The sequence below is a fragment of the Ornithorhynchus anatinus genome, chromosome 5, assembly GCF_004115215.2.
Source record: "Ornithorhynchus anatinus isolate Pmale09 chromosome 5, mOrnAna1.pri.v4, whole genome shotgun sequence".
Classification (NCBI taxonomy): Eukaryota; Metazoa; Chordata; class Mammalia; order Monotremata; family Ornithorhynchidae; genus Ornithorhynchus; species Ornithorhynchus anatinus.
Window position 1 is genome coordinate 72536504 of NC_041732.1, and position 20729 is coordinate 72557232.

The 20729-nt window shown below is 45.9% G+C and overlaps 1 protein-coding gene across 1 annotated transcript; it reads left to right on the plus strand.

Annotated features, from left to right (window-relative positions):
* The first annotated feature begins 7998 nt into the window (after positions 1–7998).
* Positions 7999–19974, plus strand: ICMT (isoprenylcysteine carboxyl methyltransferase). The gene is made up of 5 exons (XM_029065678.2): positions 7999–8223; positions 12693–12781; positions 13732–13901; positions 14799–15016; positions 16193–19974. Exons 1-5 carry the CDS (start codon positions 8029–8031, stop codon positions 16373–16375), a joined length of 855 nt encoding a protein of 284 aa, XP_028921511.1. The 5' UTR covers positions 7999–8028; the 3' UTR covers positions 16376–19974.
* The last annotated feature ends 755 nt before the right edge of the window (positions 19975–20729 follow it).

The following is a 20729-nucleotide window of genomic DNA, read 5'->3' on the forward strand; positions in this document are numbered from 1 at the left end:
AAAAAGTATCAGTTAAGACCCCAGATCACTAAGAGATTTGGAGGTTGAGATGATAAATGTTCATGTTTGACTCTGTTTATCTCCTTACTTTACTTCCTTTGGGGAGTTGAACTTTACAGTTTTTAACCTAACTGGAATGCCAGATCTTTTATGCGATGAGATATCGGTAGCATCATTACTTGGTGGAGACAAATGCACCTAACCTTGAACTTGGTTCGTGGAAGGATAAAAACATATCCACTCTCTCTTTAAAACATACTCTTTCTGTCCCACTTCAGAAAAATAAAAGTAAATAAATTCACACTGCTTTGCATGTTTCAGCTCCCTTCACAGAGGGAAGAATTTTGCTCTAAAAGTTAATAAGGAGCTGTTGGGAGCTGAAGGAAAATAATGCTCAATCCAGAAGAGGAGGTGTGATGTGTAGATCTCTGCAGTCTGAGTACGATTGCAGCCGAGGGTTCCTGCATGAGAAAGGGCTAACTTTTTTGTGGTCCCTGTATCCCCTAGGCTTTGTCACTAGAACAAAACACATTCAAATGCTTATTTAGGAGAAAAGGAAAGTGAGGGATATTTTTAGACTCAGATGCTTCTTAATGCTGTGTTCTGGGTTTTTTCCCCTTTCTAAAACATACTAGTAGCTGTCTTATCTGGTTTAACCTCTCTGTGTGTGTGTGTGTGTGTTTGTGTGTGTGTGAATAGTACCTTCAATTATTTATTCTGATTTTATCCTGCCATGTATTTGTACCCCCTACCTGATCCCTGCTCTATGTACTGCTCCCACTATTTGTAAATACTGTGTTAGCCTGTCCCCTCAAAGTCTAAGCTACTTGAAGGCAGGTAGTGTGTCTTTTGCTTTGGTTGTACTTCCCCAAGGGTTTAGTATGGTTAAATGCATGTCATAGGGGATTATTATTAATAATAATATAAAAATAATAATAATGGTATTTGAAAGGTCTTACTAGGTGACAAGCACTGTTCTAAGTGCTAAAAAAGATACAAGCTAATTATGTTGGGCACAGTCCCTGTTCTACATGGGGCTCACACTCTTAATCTCCATTTCACAGATGAGGTAAAATCTGCCACTTCCTCTCCATCCAAACTGCTACTACATTAATACAAACACTATCCTATCCCTCCTTGATTGTTGTATCAAGCTCCTTGTTGACCTCCCTGTGTCCTGTCTCTTCCCAGTCCAGTCCATACTCCACTCTGCTACTCGGATCATTTTCCTTCAAAATCGTTCAGACCATATTTCCTCACTCCTCTAGAAACTCCAGTGATTGCCCATTCACCTCTGCATTAAAGAGAAACTCCTCACCATTGACTTTAAAAAGCATTCAATCACCTTGCCCCCTTCTACCTCACCTCACTACTCTCCTACTAAAACCCAGCCTGTACACTTAATTTCTCTGGGCCTCCGTTACCTCATCTGTAAAATGGGGATTAAAACTGTGAGCCTCACGTGGGACAATCTGATCACCCTGTATCTACCCCAGCGCTTAGAACAGTGCTCGGCACATAATAAGCGCTTAACAAATACCAACATTATTATTATTCTTATTTCATTCCTCTAATGCTAACCTTCCTACTGTACTTTGATCTCATCTGTCTAGCCACTGTCCTCTCGCCCATATCCTGCCCCTGGCCTGGAACGTTCTCTCTCCTCATAACAGACAATTGCTCTTCCCCCTTCAAAGTTTTATTGAAGGCACATCTCCTCCAAGAAGCCTTCCCTGACTAAGCCCTACTCTCCTCTTCTCACACTCCTTTCTGCATCACCCTGACTTGCTCCCTTCATTCATCTCCCACTCCCAGTCCCAAGCCACTTACGTATATATATACCTGCAACTTACTTATTTATATTATTTGTGTTATTTATTTATATTAATATCTGCCTCCTCCCTAGACTGTGAGCCTGTTGTGGACAGGGAATGTGCCTATTTATTGTTATATTGTACTCTCCCAAGCACTTAGTACAATGCTTTGCACACAGTAAGTGCTCAATAAATATGAATGAATGAATGAATGAATGAATGAAGGTAGCAGCGTAGAGAAGTTAAGTGACTTACCCAAGGTCACACAATAGACAAGTGTCAGAGTAGGGATTAGAACTCAGGTCCTTCTGACTCTCAGGCCCCTGCTCTATCCACTAAGCCACACTGTTGCTCAATAAATACTACTATCACTTTTCATTTTTTATGGTATTTGTCAAGCACTTACTATGTTCCAGGCACTGTACTACGGGCTAAGGCACATACAAGCTAATCAGTTTGGATGCAGTCTATGTCCCACATAAGGCTCTGAGTCTTAAGCCCTCTTTTACAGATGAGGTAATTGAGGCACAGAGAAGTTAAGTGACTTGCCCAAGGTCACACAAAGACAAATGGCGTTACCTTTACTACCACCACTACTATTACTATTGGATTGGAAACTCTCCTTTCCCTTTATCCTTCTCAAACGGGGTGCCTTTTCCGAATGAGATGGTGGAAGGAGAGAGCGCATTTGAGTCCTACAAATATATATACATAAATATATATGTATATTTTTTATGTTGAATATATCTACATTAAAAAGTATCAGTTAAGACCCCAGATCACTAAGAGATTTGGAGGTTGAGATGATAAATGTTCATGTTTGACTCTGTTTATCTCCCTACTTTACTTCCTTTGGGGAGTTGAACTTTACAGTTTTTAACCTAACTGGAATGCCAGATACAACTATCACTTTTCATTTTTTATGGTATTTGTCAAGCACTTACTATGTGCCAGGCACTGTATACTACAGGTTTAGGCACATTCCAGCTAATCAGATATCTTTATCTGAATAACATATGCTGAATCACTCTTCCCGCCAGGAAAAAAAAATAAACGCCAAAGCCTCCTCTGCGAACCGGAGAGAGAATGGAAGGGGTAAAAGCAGAAAGGTGACGAAGAGAGGTAAATTAGCGTTCCCAAATGAGTAGCTTTCTAGCCCGCCTTGTTAAGCATGCGACTCCCCCATCCCCAGAAGCTGAAGAGTAAGGGTTTAGGAGTGACCAATGAGCTCCCTCTTGCGTCCCCTACAATTTCCTAATTTAAAGTAGAAAACAGAGGTCAGTCAGGCTTCGTTGTTGGAGACCCGTGTTAAATCTAAGTATTTAGATTTAGGAAGAGGCCCCCAGTGAAGCATCTCCTGAGAAATCCTCGTTTGCAGTTAGACCTGCTTGTAGACCCCCTCGTGCAGGCACAATAATAATAATGATAATAATAATGTTGGTATTTGTTAAGCGCTTACTATGTGCAGAGCACTGTTCTAAGCGCTGGGGTAGACCTAGGGGAATCAGGTTGTCCCACGTGGGGCTCCCGGTCTTAATCCCCATTTTACAGATGAGGTAACTGAGGCACAGAGAAGTTAAGTGACTTGCCCACAGTCACGCAGCTGACAAGTGGCAGAGCCGGGATTCGAACTCATGACCTGACTCCAAAGCCCGTGCTTTTTCCACTGAGCCACGCTGCTTCTCTACACACAAGTAGATGTTGGTGTTATTCTTAACCCCCTCAGGTTTAGAGAGGGTCTGCCATTTGCCTGTGATCTTAGCATTTTACCTAAATCCTTGGTGCTGCAGACTGCAGATCCTTCAGGGAAGAGGACAAGGGTTAGGGGTTAGGTCTTTAATACTGTTGGTATTTGTTAAGCGCTTACTATGTGCCAAGCACTGTTCTAAGCGCTGGGGTAGATACAGGATAATCGGGTTGTCCCACATGGGGCTCACACTCTTAATCCCCATTTTACAGATGAAGTAGCTGAGGCCCAGAGAAGTGAAGTGACTTGCCCAAGGTCACATAGCTGACAAGCGGCGGAGCGGGGATTAGAACCCATGACCTCTGACTCCGAAGCCTGGGCTCTTTCTACTGAGCCACGCTGCTTCTCTAAGCGCTTACTATGTGCCATGCACTGTTCTAAGCAATGGGGTAAATACAAGCTAATCAGGTTGTCCCTTGTAGGGCTCACAGTCTTTATCCCCATTTTACAGATGAGGTAACTGAGTCACAGAGAAGTTAAGTGACTTGGCCAAGGTCACACAGCTGACAAGTGGCGGATCGGGGATTAAAACCCATGACCTCTGACTCCCAAGCCTGGGCTCTTTCCACTAAGCCACCCTCAGTCTTTCTGTGCAGGGAAATGGGCACAAGCCCCCAACGCCATCTCGATCCTGCCTCTGCCAGGGTTGGACCCTTCCATTCAGTAGTATTTATTTTCAGTTGGTTGGGGAAAATGCTGCTACCATCAACAGTTTCCACATAAATTCATAATTGCAGTATTGCAGTAACAAAATGGTGAGCGACAGACAAATTCTCCAGTGTTGAGTGGTGTCTCCCAAACTCTGAAACAGTACTCAACAACACCGGTGGGATGAATGCCTCTAGTGGGGGAGAGGTGACCGTTGAAGTTGCCGCTAGGGTGGTTTGATGTGAAATTCGGTAGAGGAGGGAAAAACTATACTTGAATTTACTTCTGGAAAGTAGTGGGGCCTGGTGAAATTCATTCATTCATTCATTCATTCATTCATTCATTCAGTCCTATTTATTGAGCACTTATTGTGTGCACAGCATGTCCTAAGCGCTTGGAAAGTACAATTCAGCAAGAAATAGAGACAATTCCTACCCAACAATGGGCTCACAATCTAGAAGAGGGAAGACAGACATCAAAACAAATAAACAGGCATCAGTAGCATGAATATAAATAATAGAATTATAGATATATATACACATTAATAAAATAAATTGAATAATAAATGTACATGTATACACAAGTGCTGAGGAGTGGGATGGGGGGTAGAGCAGAGGGAGGGAGTAGGAGCGATGGAGGACAGGAGGAGGAGCAAAGGAAAAGGGGTGCTCAGTCTGGGAAGACCTCATGGAGGAGGTGAGCTTTCAGTAGGACTTTGAAGGGGGGAAGTGTGCTAGTTTGGCAGATGTGAAAAGGGAGGGCATCCCAGGCCAGAGGTAGGACGTGGGCCAGGGGTCGACAGCGGGACAGGTGAGAAGGAGGCACAGTGAGAAGGTTAGAACCAGAGGATCGGAGTGTGTGGGCTGGGCTGTAGAAGGAGAGAAGGGAGGTGAGGTAAGAGGGAGCCAGGTGATGGAGAGCTTTGAAGTCAAGAGTGAGGAGTTTTTGCTTCGTGCAGAGGTTGATAGGCAACCACTGGAGGTTTTTGAGGAGAGGAGTGACATGCCCACAGCTTTTCTGTAGGAACATGATCCAGGCAAAGGAGTGAAATATGGACTGGAGTGGGGAGAGACAGGAGGATGGGAATCAGAAAGGAGGCTGATGCAGTAATCTAAATAAATGTAATTAAATGTAGTATTTCTTAAGTGCTTACTATGTGCAGAGCACTGTTCTAAGCGCTGGGGTAGACACAGGGGAATCAGGTTGTCCCACGTGGGGCTCACAGTCTTAATCCTCATTTTACAGATGAGGTCACTGAGGCACAGAGAAGTGAAGTGACTTGCCCACAGTCACACAGCTGACAGGTGGCAGAGCCGGGATTCGAACCCAGTTGGGCTATGATGAGTGATTGTACCAACAAGGTAGCGGTTTGGATGGAGAGGAAAGGGTTGATCTCGGTGATGCTGTGAAGGTGAGATCGGCAGGTTTTGGTGACGGATTGGATTTGTAGGGTGAATGAGACAGCGGAGTCAAGGATGACACCAAGGTTGCGGGCTTGTGATACGGGAAGGACGGTAGAGCCGTCCATGGTCCAAAGTCAGGGAGACCTGAGAGTGAGAGGACCTCTACTTGTCTGCTGTGTGACCTTGAGTGAGTCACTTAACTTCTCTGTGACTCGGTTCCCTTGTCTGCCAAAAGAGGGATTCAATACATATTCTCCCTCCCAGACTGTGAGCCCCAGGTGGGACCTGATTATCTACCCTCCCCACGTTTAGTACAATGCTTGGCACACAGTAAGCGCTGACAAAATCTTTATTATTATTATTGAGCTCGTTATGGGCAGGAATGTGTCTGTTGTATACTCTACTTTCCCGAGTGCTTAGTACAGTACACAGTAAGCGCTGGATAAATACGATTGAATGAATGAATATTATTACTACTTTCCCAAGCGCTTGGTACCGTGCTCTTCACACAGTAAGCGCTTAAGAAACACGACTGAATGAATGACGGAGAGGAGCTAGTGTCTGAAAGGGGAACAGGTTCCCCCGAGGTTGCCAGGTAAGTTATCCACAGGTCTCCCTCTCAAGCACCAACATGTTTGCAAGCAGCATGGCTTACTGGATAAAGCACGGGCCTGCGAACCAGAAGGACTGGGTTCTAATCCCGGCTCTGTCAAATGTGTCTGCTGGGTGACCTTGGCCAGATCATTTGTATATATTATTTATTACCCTATTTATTTTGTTAATGAGGTGTACATCCGTGTGGCCGTGGGCAAGTCACTTAACTTCTCGTGCCTCAGTTCCCTCATCTGTAAAATGGGGATTAAGACTGTGAGCCTCACGTGGGACATCCTGATTACCCTGTGTCTACCCCAGCATTTAGAACAGTGCTCTGCACAGAGTAAGCGCTTAACAAATACCAACATTATTATTTATTGTGATGATGATGTCTTGTTTTTTTGTTGTGTTTTGCTTTGCTGTTTCCTGCGATTAGATTGTGAGCCCATCATTGGGCAGGGATGGTCTCTATCTGTTGCGGAACTGTTCATTCATTCATTCATTCATTCATTCATTCATTAGTATTTATTGAGCGCTTATGTGCAGAGCACTGTACTAAGCGCTTGGAATGGACAAATCGGCAACAGATACAGTCCCTGCCCATTGACGGGCTTACAGTCTAATCGGGGGAGACAGCCAGACAAAAACAATAGCCATAAATAGAATCAAGCGCTTAGTTCAGTGCTCTGCACATAGTAAGTGCTCAATAAATACTCCTGAATGAATTTATTTTGTTTATTTTGTTTCATGAGATGTACATCACCCTGATTCTATTTAGTTGCCATTGTTTTTATGAGATGTTCTTCCCCTTGACTCTATTTATTGCCATTGTTCTCGTCTGCCCGTCTCCCCCCGATTAGACTGTAAGCCCGACAAAGGGCAGAGACTGTATCTGTTGCCAACTTGTCCATTCCAAGCGCTTAGTCCAGTGCTCTGCACATAGTGAGCGCTCAATCAATACTACTGAATCAATGAATGGCCATTGTTCTTGTCTGTCTCCCCCGATTAGACTGTAAGCCCGACAAAGGGCAGGGACTATCTCTCTCTGTTGCCGACTTGTCCGTTCCAAGCGCTCAGTCCAGTGCTCTGCACATAGTAAGCGCTCAATCAATACTACTGAATGAATGAATGGCCATTGTTCTTGTCTGTCTCCCCCGATTAGACTGTAAGCCCGACAAAGGGCAGGGACTGTATCTGTTGCCGACTTGTCCATTCCAAGCGCTTAGTCCAGGGCTCTGCACCTCGAGAAGCAACGTGGCTCAGTGGAAAGAGCACGGGCTTTGGAGTCAGCGGTCATGAGTTCGAATCCCAGCTCTGCCACTTGTCAGCTGTGTGACTGGGGGCAAGTCACTTCACTTCTCTGGGCCTCAGTGACCTCATCTGTAAAATGGGGATGAAGACTGTGAGCCCTACGAGGGACAACCCGATTAGCTTGAATCTACCCCAGCCCTTGGAACAGTGCTCTACACATAGTAAGCGCTTAACAAACACCAACATCATTATTATTATTATAGTCAGCGCTCAATCAATACTGTTGAATGAATGAATGACTGTTAGGGAAGGGCGGGGGAGGCGGGGCGATTCCAACTCCCGCCCAATTCAGGTCAACGGCCCTGCCGAAGGCCGATCTCGCGATAGCTCGCCCGGGCGGCGCCGAGTCCGGGCAGGCGGCCGGGCGGCGGGCTTCGGAGGGGCCAGTGCGCAGGCGCCCTGCCGGCGCGCAGGCGCCTGGGTTCCCCCCCCCCCCCCGTTCTGCCGCGGCGCGCAGGCGCGGGCCGTGGCGGCCGCCTCAGCCCCCCGCCCGAGGCAGGGCCGGTCCGCCATGGCGTCCGGCGCGGCGCGGCTTCGGGCGGGCTCCGAGGCGCGGCTGAGCCTGGCGGCCTTCCTGCTGGGCGGCTCGGTCACCGGCCTGCCCCTCCTCACCAGCGCCGGCCTGCAGGGCCGCACCGGCCTGGCCCTCTACGTGGCCGGCCTCAACGCGCTGCTGCTGCTGCTCTACCGGCCGCCGCGCTACCAGGTGCGGGGGCGGCGGGGCCCGGGGGCGGCGGGGAGGGACAAAGCGGGGCGGCGGGGACCCCCGATCCCCGGCTCCCCGGGGACAAAGGAGAAGGCGGCGGCCAGTGGGGCAGGGAGGCCAGTTGGGCAGGGAGGCCAGTTGGGCCGGGCGGACGGACCGACCGGGGGCAGGGCCCAACTGAAGCCAAAGGAGGTGAGGGGCGATGCCCCCGGTGCCTCTCCACCTTCAGTTTCACCATCACCCACTGGACCCCTCCCCCCCCACACACACACCCTGGACACACACCCCAACACACACACACACACTGGACAGCCTCCCCCAACACTTACACCGGACCACCCCCCACAAACACACACACAGGACACTCTCTTCCCCCCCCCCCACAAACACACACTGGACTCCTCCCCCCCCAACACACACAGGGCACTCTTCCCCCCACAAACACACAGAGGACACCCCCCACACACAAACACACACACAGGACACCCCCCCCCCCCAACACACACTGGACCTCCCCTCCCCCAACACACTCTCCCCCCCCCACAAACACACACAGAGGACACCCCCCCATACAAACACACACACACAGGACACCCCCCACAAACACACACACACAGGACACCCCCCCCCAAAACACACACTGGACCCCCCCCCAACACACACAGGACACTCTCCCCCCCCAAACACACACAGAGGACACCCCCCCCAAACACACACACACAGGAAACCCTCCCCCCCACAAACACACACACACTGGACCCCCCCCCAACACACACAGGACACTTCCCCCCCATAAACACACACCCACAGAGGACACCCCACACACACAAACACACACACAGGACACCCCCCCAAACACACACACACACACACTGGGCGCACATCCCCAAACTCACACACTGGACTCCTCCCCCCAACACACATACCCACAATGGACTTCCCCCTAAACACACACACTGGACCTCCCCACCCCCATCAAATACACACACACACACACACACTGGACTCCTCCCCCCAACACACACACACACAGGACCTCCCCCCAAACACACACACTGGACCTCTCCCTCCCAATATAATAATAATAATAATAATATTGGTATTTGTTAAGCACTTTCTATGGGCCGAGCACTGTTCTAAGCGCTGGGGTAGACACAGGGGAATCAGGTTGTCCCACGTGGGGCTCACAGTCTTAATCCCCATTTTACAGATGAGGGAACTGAGGCACTGAGAAATTAAGTGACTTGCCCAAAGTCACACAGCTGACAAGTGGCCGAGCCGGGATTCACACACACACACACACACACTGGACACCCCCCCAACACATGCACACTCTGGACCCCCCTCCCCCCCCCCCCCCCCGCAACCGGACCACCCCCACAAATACACAAACACCCAAACCTGACTGATAGAGGCCCTTAACCAACTTCACCTACACTCCAGTGACGGTCACAGGTTCTAACCCTGCCTCTGCCACTCGTCTGGTGTATGACCTTGGGCAAGTCACTTAACTTTCCTGTACCTCAGTTCCCTCATCTGTAAAATGTGGATTAAGACTGTGAGCCCCCCTTGGGACAGGGACTGTGGCCAATACAATTATCTTCTGTCTACTCCAGTGCTTAGAACAGTGCCTGGTACATAGTAAGCACTTAACAAACACATAATGGTAGTGATAATTATTATTGTTACTATTAATAATAATTGTGGGATATAAGCGTTTGCTATGTCCAAGCACTGTAGCCAGCGCTTAGGACAGGGCTTGGCACATAGTAAGCGCTTAACAGATACCATAATTATTATTATTACTAAGAGCTGGGGCAGATAAAGCCCCACTTTTCCTCATCTTCCACGCCCTTCTGTGTCGCCCTGACTTGCTCCCTTTGCCCTTCCCCCTCTCCCTGCCCCACAGCATTTACGTGTAGATCTATCATTTTATTTATTTGTACTTATGTCTGTATTGATGTCTGTCTCCCCCCCTAGACTGGGAGCTCATTATGGGCAAGGTTTGTCACTGTTCGTTGCTGTATCGTACTTTCCCAAGCAGTTAGTACAGTGCTCTGCACACGATAAGTGCTTAATAAATACAATTGAATGAATGAATATGGGTAATTAGGTTCCACATGGGACTCACCATCTAAGTAGGAGGGAGAGCAGGTATTGAATGTGGCAGAGGAGGAAACTGAGGCACAGAGAGGTCAAGGACCTGTTCCTATTGAAGGCACAGGGGCACCATGTTGGTGTCCTCTCTCTCCTCTCATTTCCTCTCTTCGGGGACCTTCTCTGACTGTGAATGTGTGTGGCCTAGATAGAGCCCCTGCCTGAGAGAAGGACCTGGGTTCTAATGTTGGCTCTGCCACTGAATAATAATAATAAAAATAATTATGGTATTTGTTAAGCACTTTCTGTTCTAAGCGCTGGGGTAGATACAAGATAATCAGGTTGTCTCATGTGGGGCTCACAGTCTTAATCCCCATTTTACAGATGAGGTAACTGAGGCACAGAGAAGTGAAGCGACTTGCCCAAGGTCACACAGCAGACAAGTGGCGGAGCCGGGATTAGAACCCACATCCTCTGACTCCCAGGCCCCACCCTCTTGCCACTAGGCCATGCTGCTTCTCACTTGTCGTCTTGCACTTGTCTGCTTTGTAACGCTGGGCAAGTCTCTTCACTTTTCTTTGCCTCAGTTACCTCATCTGTAAAATAGGGATTAAGAGTATGAGCCCTAGGTGGGGCAAGGACTTAATCCACCCCTTTAGCTTGTGTCTCTCCCAGCGCTTAGTACAGTGCCTGGCACATCTTAAGCACTGAACAAATACCATTTCTTAAAAAGTGACTTGTCCAAGGTCACACAGCAGGCAAGTGGTGGAGTCAGGATCAGAAACCAGGTCCTCTGACTCCCAGGCCCATGTTTTTTCCACTAAGCCACACTGCGTCTTGTGCAACGAAGTGACAGTGCATGATGTGCTCCGAACCCAAGCTGCTGCTATGGCAGATGTGCGTGGGACAGATGGAGGGCCTGGTGTTTGGTTTATTTTTTAAAAGTAACTTAAGGTTTAGAAAATACTCATGTCAAGTTAAGTGAGAGTTAAGTATTGGGGTTTTAGGGCAGGAGCTAGGCCTGAGCATGGTTCTTGGTCTAACCTGAGATGGAGGCTCACATTTGTGGGGCCTCCTGAGAATCCATCAGCTTCTTTGGTTTTCTCCTCTATAAGGGGGTTCCTTTGGAGGTTTCTCCCCCTCATGACCTGGCCTGAACGCTTGAAAATACGTTAAATCACCGAAAGGGAAAGGACGGCAAGCATGTGGGTGCCACATTCATTCATTCAGTTATATTTGTTGAGCGCTTACTGTGTGCAAAGCACAGTACTAAGCATTTGGGAGAGAACAGTGTAACAATAGACACATTCCCTACCCACAATGAGCTCACAGTCTAGAAGGGGAGACAAACATTAATATAAATAAATAACAGAGTAAGCCCTTTGTGGGCAGGGATTGTCTTTATTGCTGCATTGTACTTTCCAAGTGCTTTAGTACAGTGCTCTGCACACAGTAAGTGCTCAATAAATATGATTATGAGTGAATAATTATTATTATGGTATTTGTTAAGCATTTACTATGTGCCAAGCACTATTAATAATGATGGTATTTGTTAAGCGCTTACTATGTGCAAAGCACTGTTCTAAGCACTGGGGGGATACAAGGTGATCAGGTTGTCCCACGTGAGGCTCACAGTTTTAATCCCCATTTTACAGATGAGGTAACTGAGGCACAGAGAAGGTAAGTGACTTGCCCACAGTCACACAGCTGACACGTGGCAGAGCAGGGATTCGAACCCATGACTTCTGACTCCCAAGCCCGGGCTCTTTCCACTGAGCCACGCTGCTTAAGGGCTGGGGTATATACAGGATAATCAGATTGTCCCATGTGGGGCTCACAGTCTCAACCCCCATTTTACAGATGAGGTAACTGAGGCACAGAGAAGTGAAGTGACTTGCCGAAGGTCACACAGCAGACAAGTAGCGGAGCCGGGATTAGAACCCACAACCTCTGACTCCCAGGCTCTCTCCACTAGGCCATGCCGTTCCTCTAATGAATATATACATAAAGTGCCTTGGGCCTGGGAGGGGGGATGAATGAAGGGAGCAAGTCAGGGCCAAACAGAAGGGAGTGGGAGAAGAGAGGAGGGCTTAGTCGGGGAAGGCTTCTTGGAGGAGGTGTGCCTTCAATAAGCCTTTGAAAGCGGGGAGAGCAATTGCCTGTCGGAGATGAGGAAGGAGAGCGGTTCCAGGCCAGAGGCAGGAGGTGGGTGAGAGGTCAGCGGCGAGATAGATGAAGTTGAGGTACAGGGAGAAAGTTAGTATTCAAGGAACGAAGCGGCCCCATTCCTGTGCTGCCCTGTGGTCCCCTGTTAAATGTTAGGCGATGCAGAGCTGTGTCTTCCCATTTAATTGTATCTGGGTCCATTTCAGATAGCCATTCGAGCCTGCTTCCTGGGCTTCGTCTTTGGATGTGGTTTGCTGCTAAGTTTTAGCCAGACCTCTTGGAAACATTTTGGCTGGTAAGGGAGAAAAACTATTTTTTCCTTCTGTAATTGTAGTTGTAAGGAGGGGTGGATAAATCACGGGATTAGAAATGGAATGTCTTCACCCCCTTGCATGACTGGGGCACGATTTCATCTCCGACTGTCAGTATTCTGTATAAATACATTTGTTTCTGTTTAGTTTCTAAGGCAAATATCCTGTCTCAGTCATAATAATTAATACCCTTTGGCTCTACTGTTGACAGAGACTGAGGTCTGAATAAAAACACCTCTCCTACAAGTGCCCCTCAGGCATTTTTACATCAATATGAATCCCCTAAGCTGGAAGGGACTCAGTTCAGTGACATAAAGGTGTGAAAGGCTCTGCTTTTTCTTCATAGGCCTTTTCCATCTCTAATTTCTATTAGGTCACATCTAGTGCCACCCCTACGGGCCATTGTAGGATTTTTCCCTACAGTATGATTTCAATCCCTTGAACCTTCTAGTCTCTGACCTGGATTTGAACCAGTGGCCTAAAGGTAAAAAAGCTTTACATCCTCTTATCAATGCTCTGAGCCATCTAATCCTTTTTTTGCCAGAATTATTTTCAAGCTATGTTGATTTTTTTTTTTTAATAACTGCCATACACTGGAACTTTGCTTGAAGTTCCCCTTTTTACTATTTCCCCTCATTTTATGGTCATTTAAGCCTCAATGGTCCATAAAGCTGTGCTAACCGTTATTTTCTTGACTGTAATTTAGTCCCTGTAAACTTCACTGTGTGCTAGCTAACCCAAAGGAGTAATTTTACAGGTGCTAGACTCTTCACACGTGAGCAGGTTTAAAAAAAAAAAGATATAAATCTCATTTTAGAGGGTCAGGCAAAATCCAGCAGAACCAAGGCACAACTTTTAATTATCATATTTGTAAATAGTTTAAGTTATTTTCCTTCTCCCACCCATCCCTTCCTGTGTATTATTTCTTTTTTAGGTACATGTGTTCCCTGTCTTTATTCCATTATTCTGAGTATTTGGTGACAGCAGTCAATAATCCTAAAAGTTTGTCCCTGGACTCCTTTCTTCTGAATCACAGCGTAGAGTATTCAGTTGCTGCTCTCTCATCTTGGATAGAGTTCACAGTTGAAAATATCCTTTTTCCAGGTCAGTAGGACTTTCAGATGGTTTCTGAATTCACTAAGGGATACTGTTTCTCACTCTGGGGTCCAATTGGATAGGGGTTTGGTGGTTTTTTTTCGTTTTTTGGTTTTTTAAACCACTCCACTATCTTATAAAAGATATTTATGAAATGCATTCCTTGTGATTGAGTGCCACTTTTGCATTTTGAATCAAGAGCATCCTGAACAATTCATTTACGTTCAGGAAGAATAAAGAATAAGTGCATTTGACCACTTCATGGACCTTCCTGAACCTTGGTGAATGAAGGTTTTTTTAAATTTCTAATTAAGGGCTTTATGGACATTTTCAGTTTTGATGTCATTGTGAGAATGCCATATAAAATGTTCTTTCACATTAAATGATCCTATTAAAAAAAACAAAAAATATTTTGCCCAGTGTTTTGTGTGAAATAGAACTCTCCAGAAAAGTAGGTACTATTTTAAAAAAAAATGAAGTTAAAGGCTTAAAATGCAATGGGTTCAGCCAGGTGGCAGAAATTTAAATCCAGGTTGCTGTGGATTTACTGTGTGATAATCTAGGTCACTCACCTGGCCCCAATGTGGTCATTAGCTGGGGGACTGTGATAAGAGGGAGGTCGTGAAGAGTAACTGGTCAAAGTGTTCGAACATATACAAAGGAAACTGGAATTTTAACATCTGCTTTCCTCTTAATTTTTCTCCCATTTCACATAAATTGAAAAATTCAACTTGAAAAGGAATCATGAATGTTAAAAGTTGTCCTGTAAAATATTTCACAGCCTTACTCTTTGTAGAAAAGATGACAGATAATATTCTTGCCTTTAATTTTGAGAAGGGCTGGTGGGGGGAAGTGAGGGGACCTTTTATTCACTCCTGTTTGTAACCAGAATTTCTGTTTTTGCAGAAATAAAGCAGATTTTCTGGCTCAGTACCATTGGGTTACTGATGGTGGTCTTTGGGGAATGTCTGAGGAAAGTGGCTATGCTTACTGCTGGTTCAAATTTCAACCATGTTGTTCAGAATGAGAAATCAGAAACTCATACTTTAGTGACAAGTGGAGTCTACGCGTGGTTCAGGCACCCCTCTTATGTTGGCTGGTTCTACTGGAGTATTGGAACTCAGGTATTGTATAATACATGCACGGGACGGTGGTAGTCTTAATCCATTGCTTTGTTTTACTGTAATGCGTTTCCATTTACGTAAGTGAAATTAGGAAGCCATTAGGGAGGCCTTTGGCATGATTCAGCCAAGCTATGCTGTCATCTGTTATCTTCCTCTTTAATTTAAGGCCTTTAAAAAAAGGAATGACAGCCTGCTTATAATCAGATCTTGCAGTTGACGTATCTCAGATACTAAAGTCAGTGACCAGGCACAAGAGAACATCTTTCAGGGACCTTATCTGGGTCTTTTCTATAGTCCATATAGCATTTAGGATGCTATTAATGGCAATCAAGAATAAAATGTACCATGAGCTCTGAACCATACACTCAGTAGTGTGGACTAGTGCAAAGAACCCGAGCTTGGAAGTCAGCAGAACTGGGTTTTATTCCCGGCTCTGTCACTTGCCTTCTGTGAGACCCTGGAAAAGTCATTTAGCTTCTCTTTGCCTCCTCATCTGTAAAGTGGGGCTGCAATACCTATTCTCCTTCCCCCTGAGACTCTGAGCCCCATGTAGGCCGAAGACAGTACTAACCTGATTCTCATATCTACTCCGACTCTTAGTACGGCGCTTGGCACATAGTAAGCACTTAAATACTGCAGCTATCAGAACCGGAAGGCAGTTAAGAGGTCATCTCATCCAGTATACCATTTCCAAAGCAGGCCATGGCCTGACCCATCTGTTGCTTTTTTGTTTTTAGATCTCCAGGGTTGGGGATGGCCACAACCTTTAACCACCATGACACCAAGTTCTTCCTTATGTCTGACCAAACTTCCTCTGCTGAGACTCTAAGCATTTTCCTCGAGTTATTCAGCCCAAGACGTGGAGAGCACCTGGTCCGCATTTGCCTCATAGGAACTTTTCGGGGTCTTTCCCAGACTAAATCACTGTAACCCCTCATTAAGTCGTGCTCACGTCCGGCTGCAGGGAGAAACCGAGTGGCCCCCTTGTCCGAAAAGACAGTGCCTTACTTGCAGGGAGGGAGGGACTTGGCTCTGGGGAGAAAGAGGCCTCAACCTGAAAATGTTTGGTGTTAGGGAAAACAGCTGAGATGTAGAACTCTCAGCAGAAATGCCCCATTTGGAGGAGGCCTCACTCAGCCTACTGCTTTGCTTTCTTCTCTTGTCTCCCTTTTGTAGGTGATGCTCTGTAACCCCATCTGTGTGGTGGGCTACACTATGGTCGTCTGGCGATTTTTTCGCGATCGAACAGAAGAGGAGGAAATCTCATTAATTCACTTCTTCGGGGAGGAGTACCTGGAGTATAAAAAGAAGGTGCCGACGGGCCTGCCTTTTATAAGTGGCGTCAAAGTGGAGCTATAATGGGTGAAATACAATCCAGGGGCATATTTGGTCATAAATGAGACCGAACAAGGTAACCTTGGGTGCTGGGCAGCAACTAAGAGTGAACGGCACATTGTACTACACCACAAAGGATTTTAGTAGCCATTTTTGATCTTACCCTCTGAGCGCCTCTAAGAGCTAGGTGGCCAGAAGGCCTAATGAATGCACGAGATCTAAAGGTCCATCATTGCCCCCTAGCCAAGGTAGAACTTCCTACTAATATGAAGCGAGGAGCAAATCAGTTATTTACTTATAGTGATCCTTGAAACTTAATACTGGTAAGAAGTTGAAAAGAAGGCCTTTTCCCGTGAGAGGTATGGTGTTTTACCCTCATTACCCTGAAGATTTCCTGGAAACAGATGGAGTCGCTACTTCCCCTTAATGTGAATATCATCGAAGGGGTAGTGGCATCTATAAGTGCTTCTTATTTTTAGTGCAAACTCATTTTAAAGCTTTCTCACCTAAAGAGAAAGGCCAGACAGCATAGCTTTACCCACTTTGTTTCCATCTTTTAAATTCATGAACATCTATTTCATTTTGAAGACAGTGTCTTTGGTTGTTCACGTTGTTCTTTTTGATGGCTGGGTTACCGAGTATCTTTTGGCATCTGCCTGAATCACTTCCACTGAGTGAACCAGTCACCAAGCTTGCATATATCAGTAAGTAAGGGTAAAAATGGACATTGTTCAATACCTGGATTGTCTTCAGGTGTGGGACAGTTGAGTGTGGCATTTTTTCCTGTGATTTTTGGGGGGCAGTGGTGGCCTACTTGCAATATAGCTACAATCAAAGCCTGATCAGCCCCATAATGTTTTTGGAGAACTAGTGTCCCTTGCTTTTTTTCCCCTCCTTCCCAGGCTTGTAAAAAAAAGTGTTATGAGTGGGAAGGGGGTGCCTGGGTATTGCGTGTTTCACCCACTGGAAAATTATGCAGCTTTGTGGGAAGGAGAGTCGGGCCTACTGAAAATTATCACTGCCCACAATTGAAATAGGTCACTGCAATAGTTCTCTCCTCTTTTGCTTTGCCATTCTGCTCTAGTGCATTGTTTATGCTTTAGATGCTCACTGTGGGACTCTGCTAAACTGTTTGTCCTCCATCTTATCCATTCCATTCAGGTGTCCATAAGTGGCTTTTCAGATTATCATTTTGGGGTTGGGCAACAATTTCAATTCACTCCCTGGTGAAAGAAAACTTAATTGTTGAGAGAAATCCCAGCTGCAGGCCAAACTTCAAAAAGTGCAAGCTTTTCTGAATCAAATGTACAGGCTTTGAGAAGTACGTTCATGTTTGGTTCTGGAATAGGTTTGTAGATGAGGAGCTTTCATCTGGGGACGAAATCCTTCGAAAAGGGTGGGAAGTGACACTGGTGAGATTTGAACGAGGAGGCAGCCTGGTCCAGTGGGGAGAGAGCACTGGCTTGGGTCAGGAAATTAGGGTTCAAGTCCCAGTCTTACTGCTGACTCACTGTGTGGCCTTGGGTAAGTCACTTAACCCCTCTGTGCCTCAAGTTTCCCCATCTGTGAAATGGGGTTAATAATACTTGCCACCTACCTCACAGGGGTTCTTGTGAGGACTCATGAGATAAATGTCTGTTAAACACGTTAGATGAGACGTGTATAAACACAAGCTATATTTATATACGATGATTCTATGGAAAATAGGGAAACATTCGGATGACTGTCTCCATATAAAAATGACACATTTTGCCACTTAGAAATCTTTAATTCCAGATTTTGCAATTTTATTTTATTTCCTGTTCCAATATACCAAAGAGGTTTACAGGTACTTTGATAACTTGGTAGGAGAATTAGTTGGGAAATTGTTAGGCTTGGAAGTATTTGCCTATTTACAGAACTCTAATAGGATGAAGAAAAAAAGATTCGTACTGAAGCATTCAGCGGTGTTTCTAACTACCACTTAGTCCCTGAGGGAGAGTTTAAATGCAAATATTTTGTAACTTCATTTGAGGTAATTCCAAGCTCGTTCCCCCTCCAAACCATGCTCCATTGAACAACCTCCTTTCCTAGAGCAGCAGAATATTGGAAGGAATTGTGGAACTTTTTAGGCAGTCCTTTCTCCAGGCCTTTGAGTCTTCCTTGCTGAACCCGGCAAGAGGCAAATTCAGGCTTTCAGTCCATGTGGAGGGCAACTTGTTTGTTTTGGAGAGACCTGCTGCTGGGGTGTATATGTTCTGTAGACTTTACCAGGACAGCAAGGCTGAAGGTGTTGGAACAGTATTCTTCCCCCTCCGCCGTCAGTCTCCAAGTGAAGACCTTCATTCGACTGTCCCTGGAGAGAGCCAAGGCTGTTCTAAACCTAGGTCTTAAATGTTGCACTGTGATATGTTGCTGCTATTAAGCTACCCTAACCGAGCTCTTCTACCCTCTGGTTGGTTTAGGGAGATGACGATGATGGAAATTATGAGGGTGCCGGAGAGAGGTCCTGTTTCCGCCTTAAGACGTAAAGCCAGGGTGGAAGTCGCAGCTTACTTTGAGAGAATGCAAATCATTTTCAGGACAGTGTTTGAGTCCTTCTTATCACACCCCAGTTCTGGCCCCAGTGCTCTTCAGTTTCGTTTTAGATATATAAACGTAGCAATAACAATATACATTGCAGAAAAGTAAGTGCTTCTGTGGCGTTCACTGCAAGATCCACATCACTGATTCCTTCTAGTTAAGAAATTCTCCGGAGTATTTCGTTTTCTGCTTTTTCTCCCTTTCGATGGTTTTTAAACTGAAATTTTTATTCAGAAAATGGGTTCTGTGAAACAGAAAGCTTTTTAAAATACCTGAAAATGAATTCTCATTACTGCGTCAAGATTTGTAGGCTACTCCATGTTTGGCTTATGGGGAATAAGTTCCACTGTGGGTCGGTTAGGTGTTGCAAGATCCCTAGGTGATCCCAGTGAGAGCTGGAAATCTCACTAAACTGGCCTCTAGGCCTTTAGAGAGCCAGTTTGAGAATGGCCAATTCTTGCCATCTGTTCACGCACCGTTCTCCCCTGTTCTCTTACATTTCTGGACGGTCGACCAAATAGAAAACAATGATTCCTAATTCAAACAGTAGTGTTAACATACCGACGAGTTCTTCTCGAAAGACCCGGGACCAAAATCAGTCATTGGTTTGACCTCCCAGAAAAAGGCACTTAGCAAATTGGCCATCCCTTGCACTTTCTTATTGCCTGGGGTAGTTTCTAAACTCCCACTGTATGTTGTTTCTGTAAGAATTTGGTGGTGATCGCATAAAGGCCTGAGCATTTCCGTGGTAGTGGGAGATCATAAACTGGTATGTTGTTCCCCTTCTTACAAAGGCTTGGTAACTTGTGAGGGGATAGGGAAAGTTCTTTCCCAGCTTCCACCTGGAGCAGTCTGGTTTGCCTGCTCTTTGGATAGCCTGCCCCGTACCAAGGGTGTATTAAACTAATGGAGTAATTGTTCTACTCTTCTTTTTACATGAAAAAATGTTTACATGAAAAAACGTTTATTTAAATATTTGAAAATGGATTTTCTTTTCACAGATGTTGATTATGCTTTCCATTTCTTAAATAAAACTGAACTTGACTTCAGTATGAGACGGCTTTTTGATTGTCGATGTGGTTATCTTCCCAGGGCGGTTGCTGGGATTAGCCAGTTGTGGGGAGAACTGCGGCAAAGATAAATTGTTAGGTGCGAACTGAATCCCAGTTCCCTCCTCTACTCTCAGCATCACCTAGGTGGTTCACCGTGAACAACTTGGGACAAGTTCATTCAGGAAGTCTCAAGACCTGTGCCCAGGAATGGATTGTCTTGATCGTGGTCTATGCAGCACCACTCACGCTCTCGCCCTTGCCAGTTGTTTCTGCCTTGGCACTTAGTGCAGCAGGCAAGTAGGCAAATAGGGGTGCAACACATTGTTGAGGGCACCCAACAACTTTCTACATGCAGACCTATTTAGCTCCTTAGGGAACGGCAGCGTACAACTACGTTAGCTCCACCCAAGGAGGAACAGCTGCTCATCTGAAATGAATTAACAAGATGTCCGCACCGTGATCGAATATTGGCATTATCATGAGAACTAAACCATCCTCAAAAGAATCTTAACATTTATGGCTACTGTGGAGAACCTGAGGGTATGGAGTCCCCTCCCCCCCACAGTCAGCTAGATCACCTGTTCAAAGCTGGGATGCTGCCCTACCTTCCTTAGGGAAGGGTCCCAGCCCTTCATTCTTTCATTCATTCAATCGTATTTACTGAGCGCTTACTGTGTGCAGAGCACTGTACTAAGCGCTTGGTAAGTACAATTCGGCAACAGATAGAAACAATCCCTACCCAACAGTGGACTCACAGTATAGAA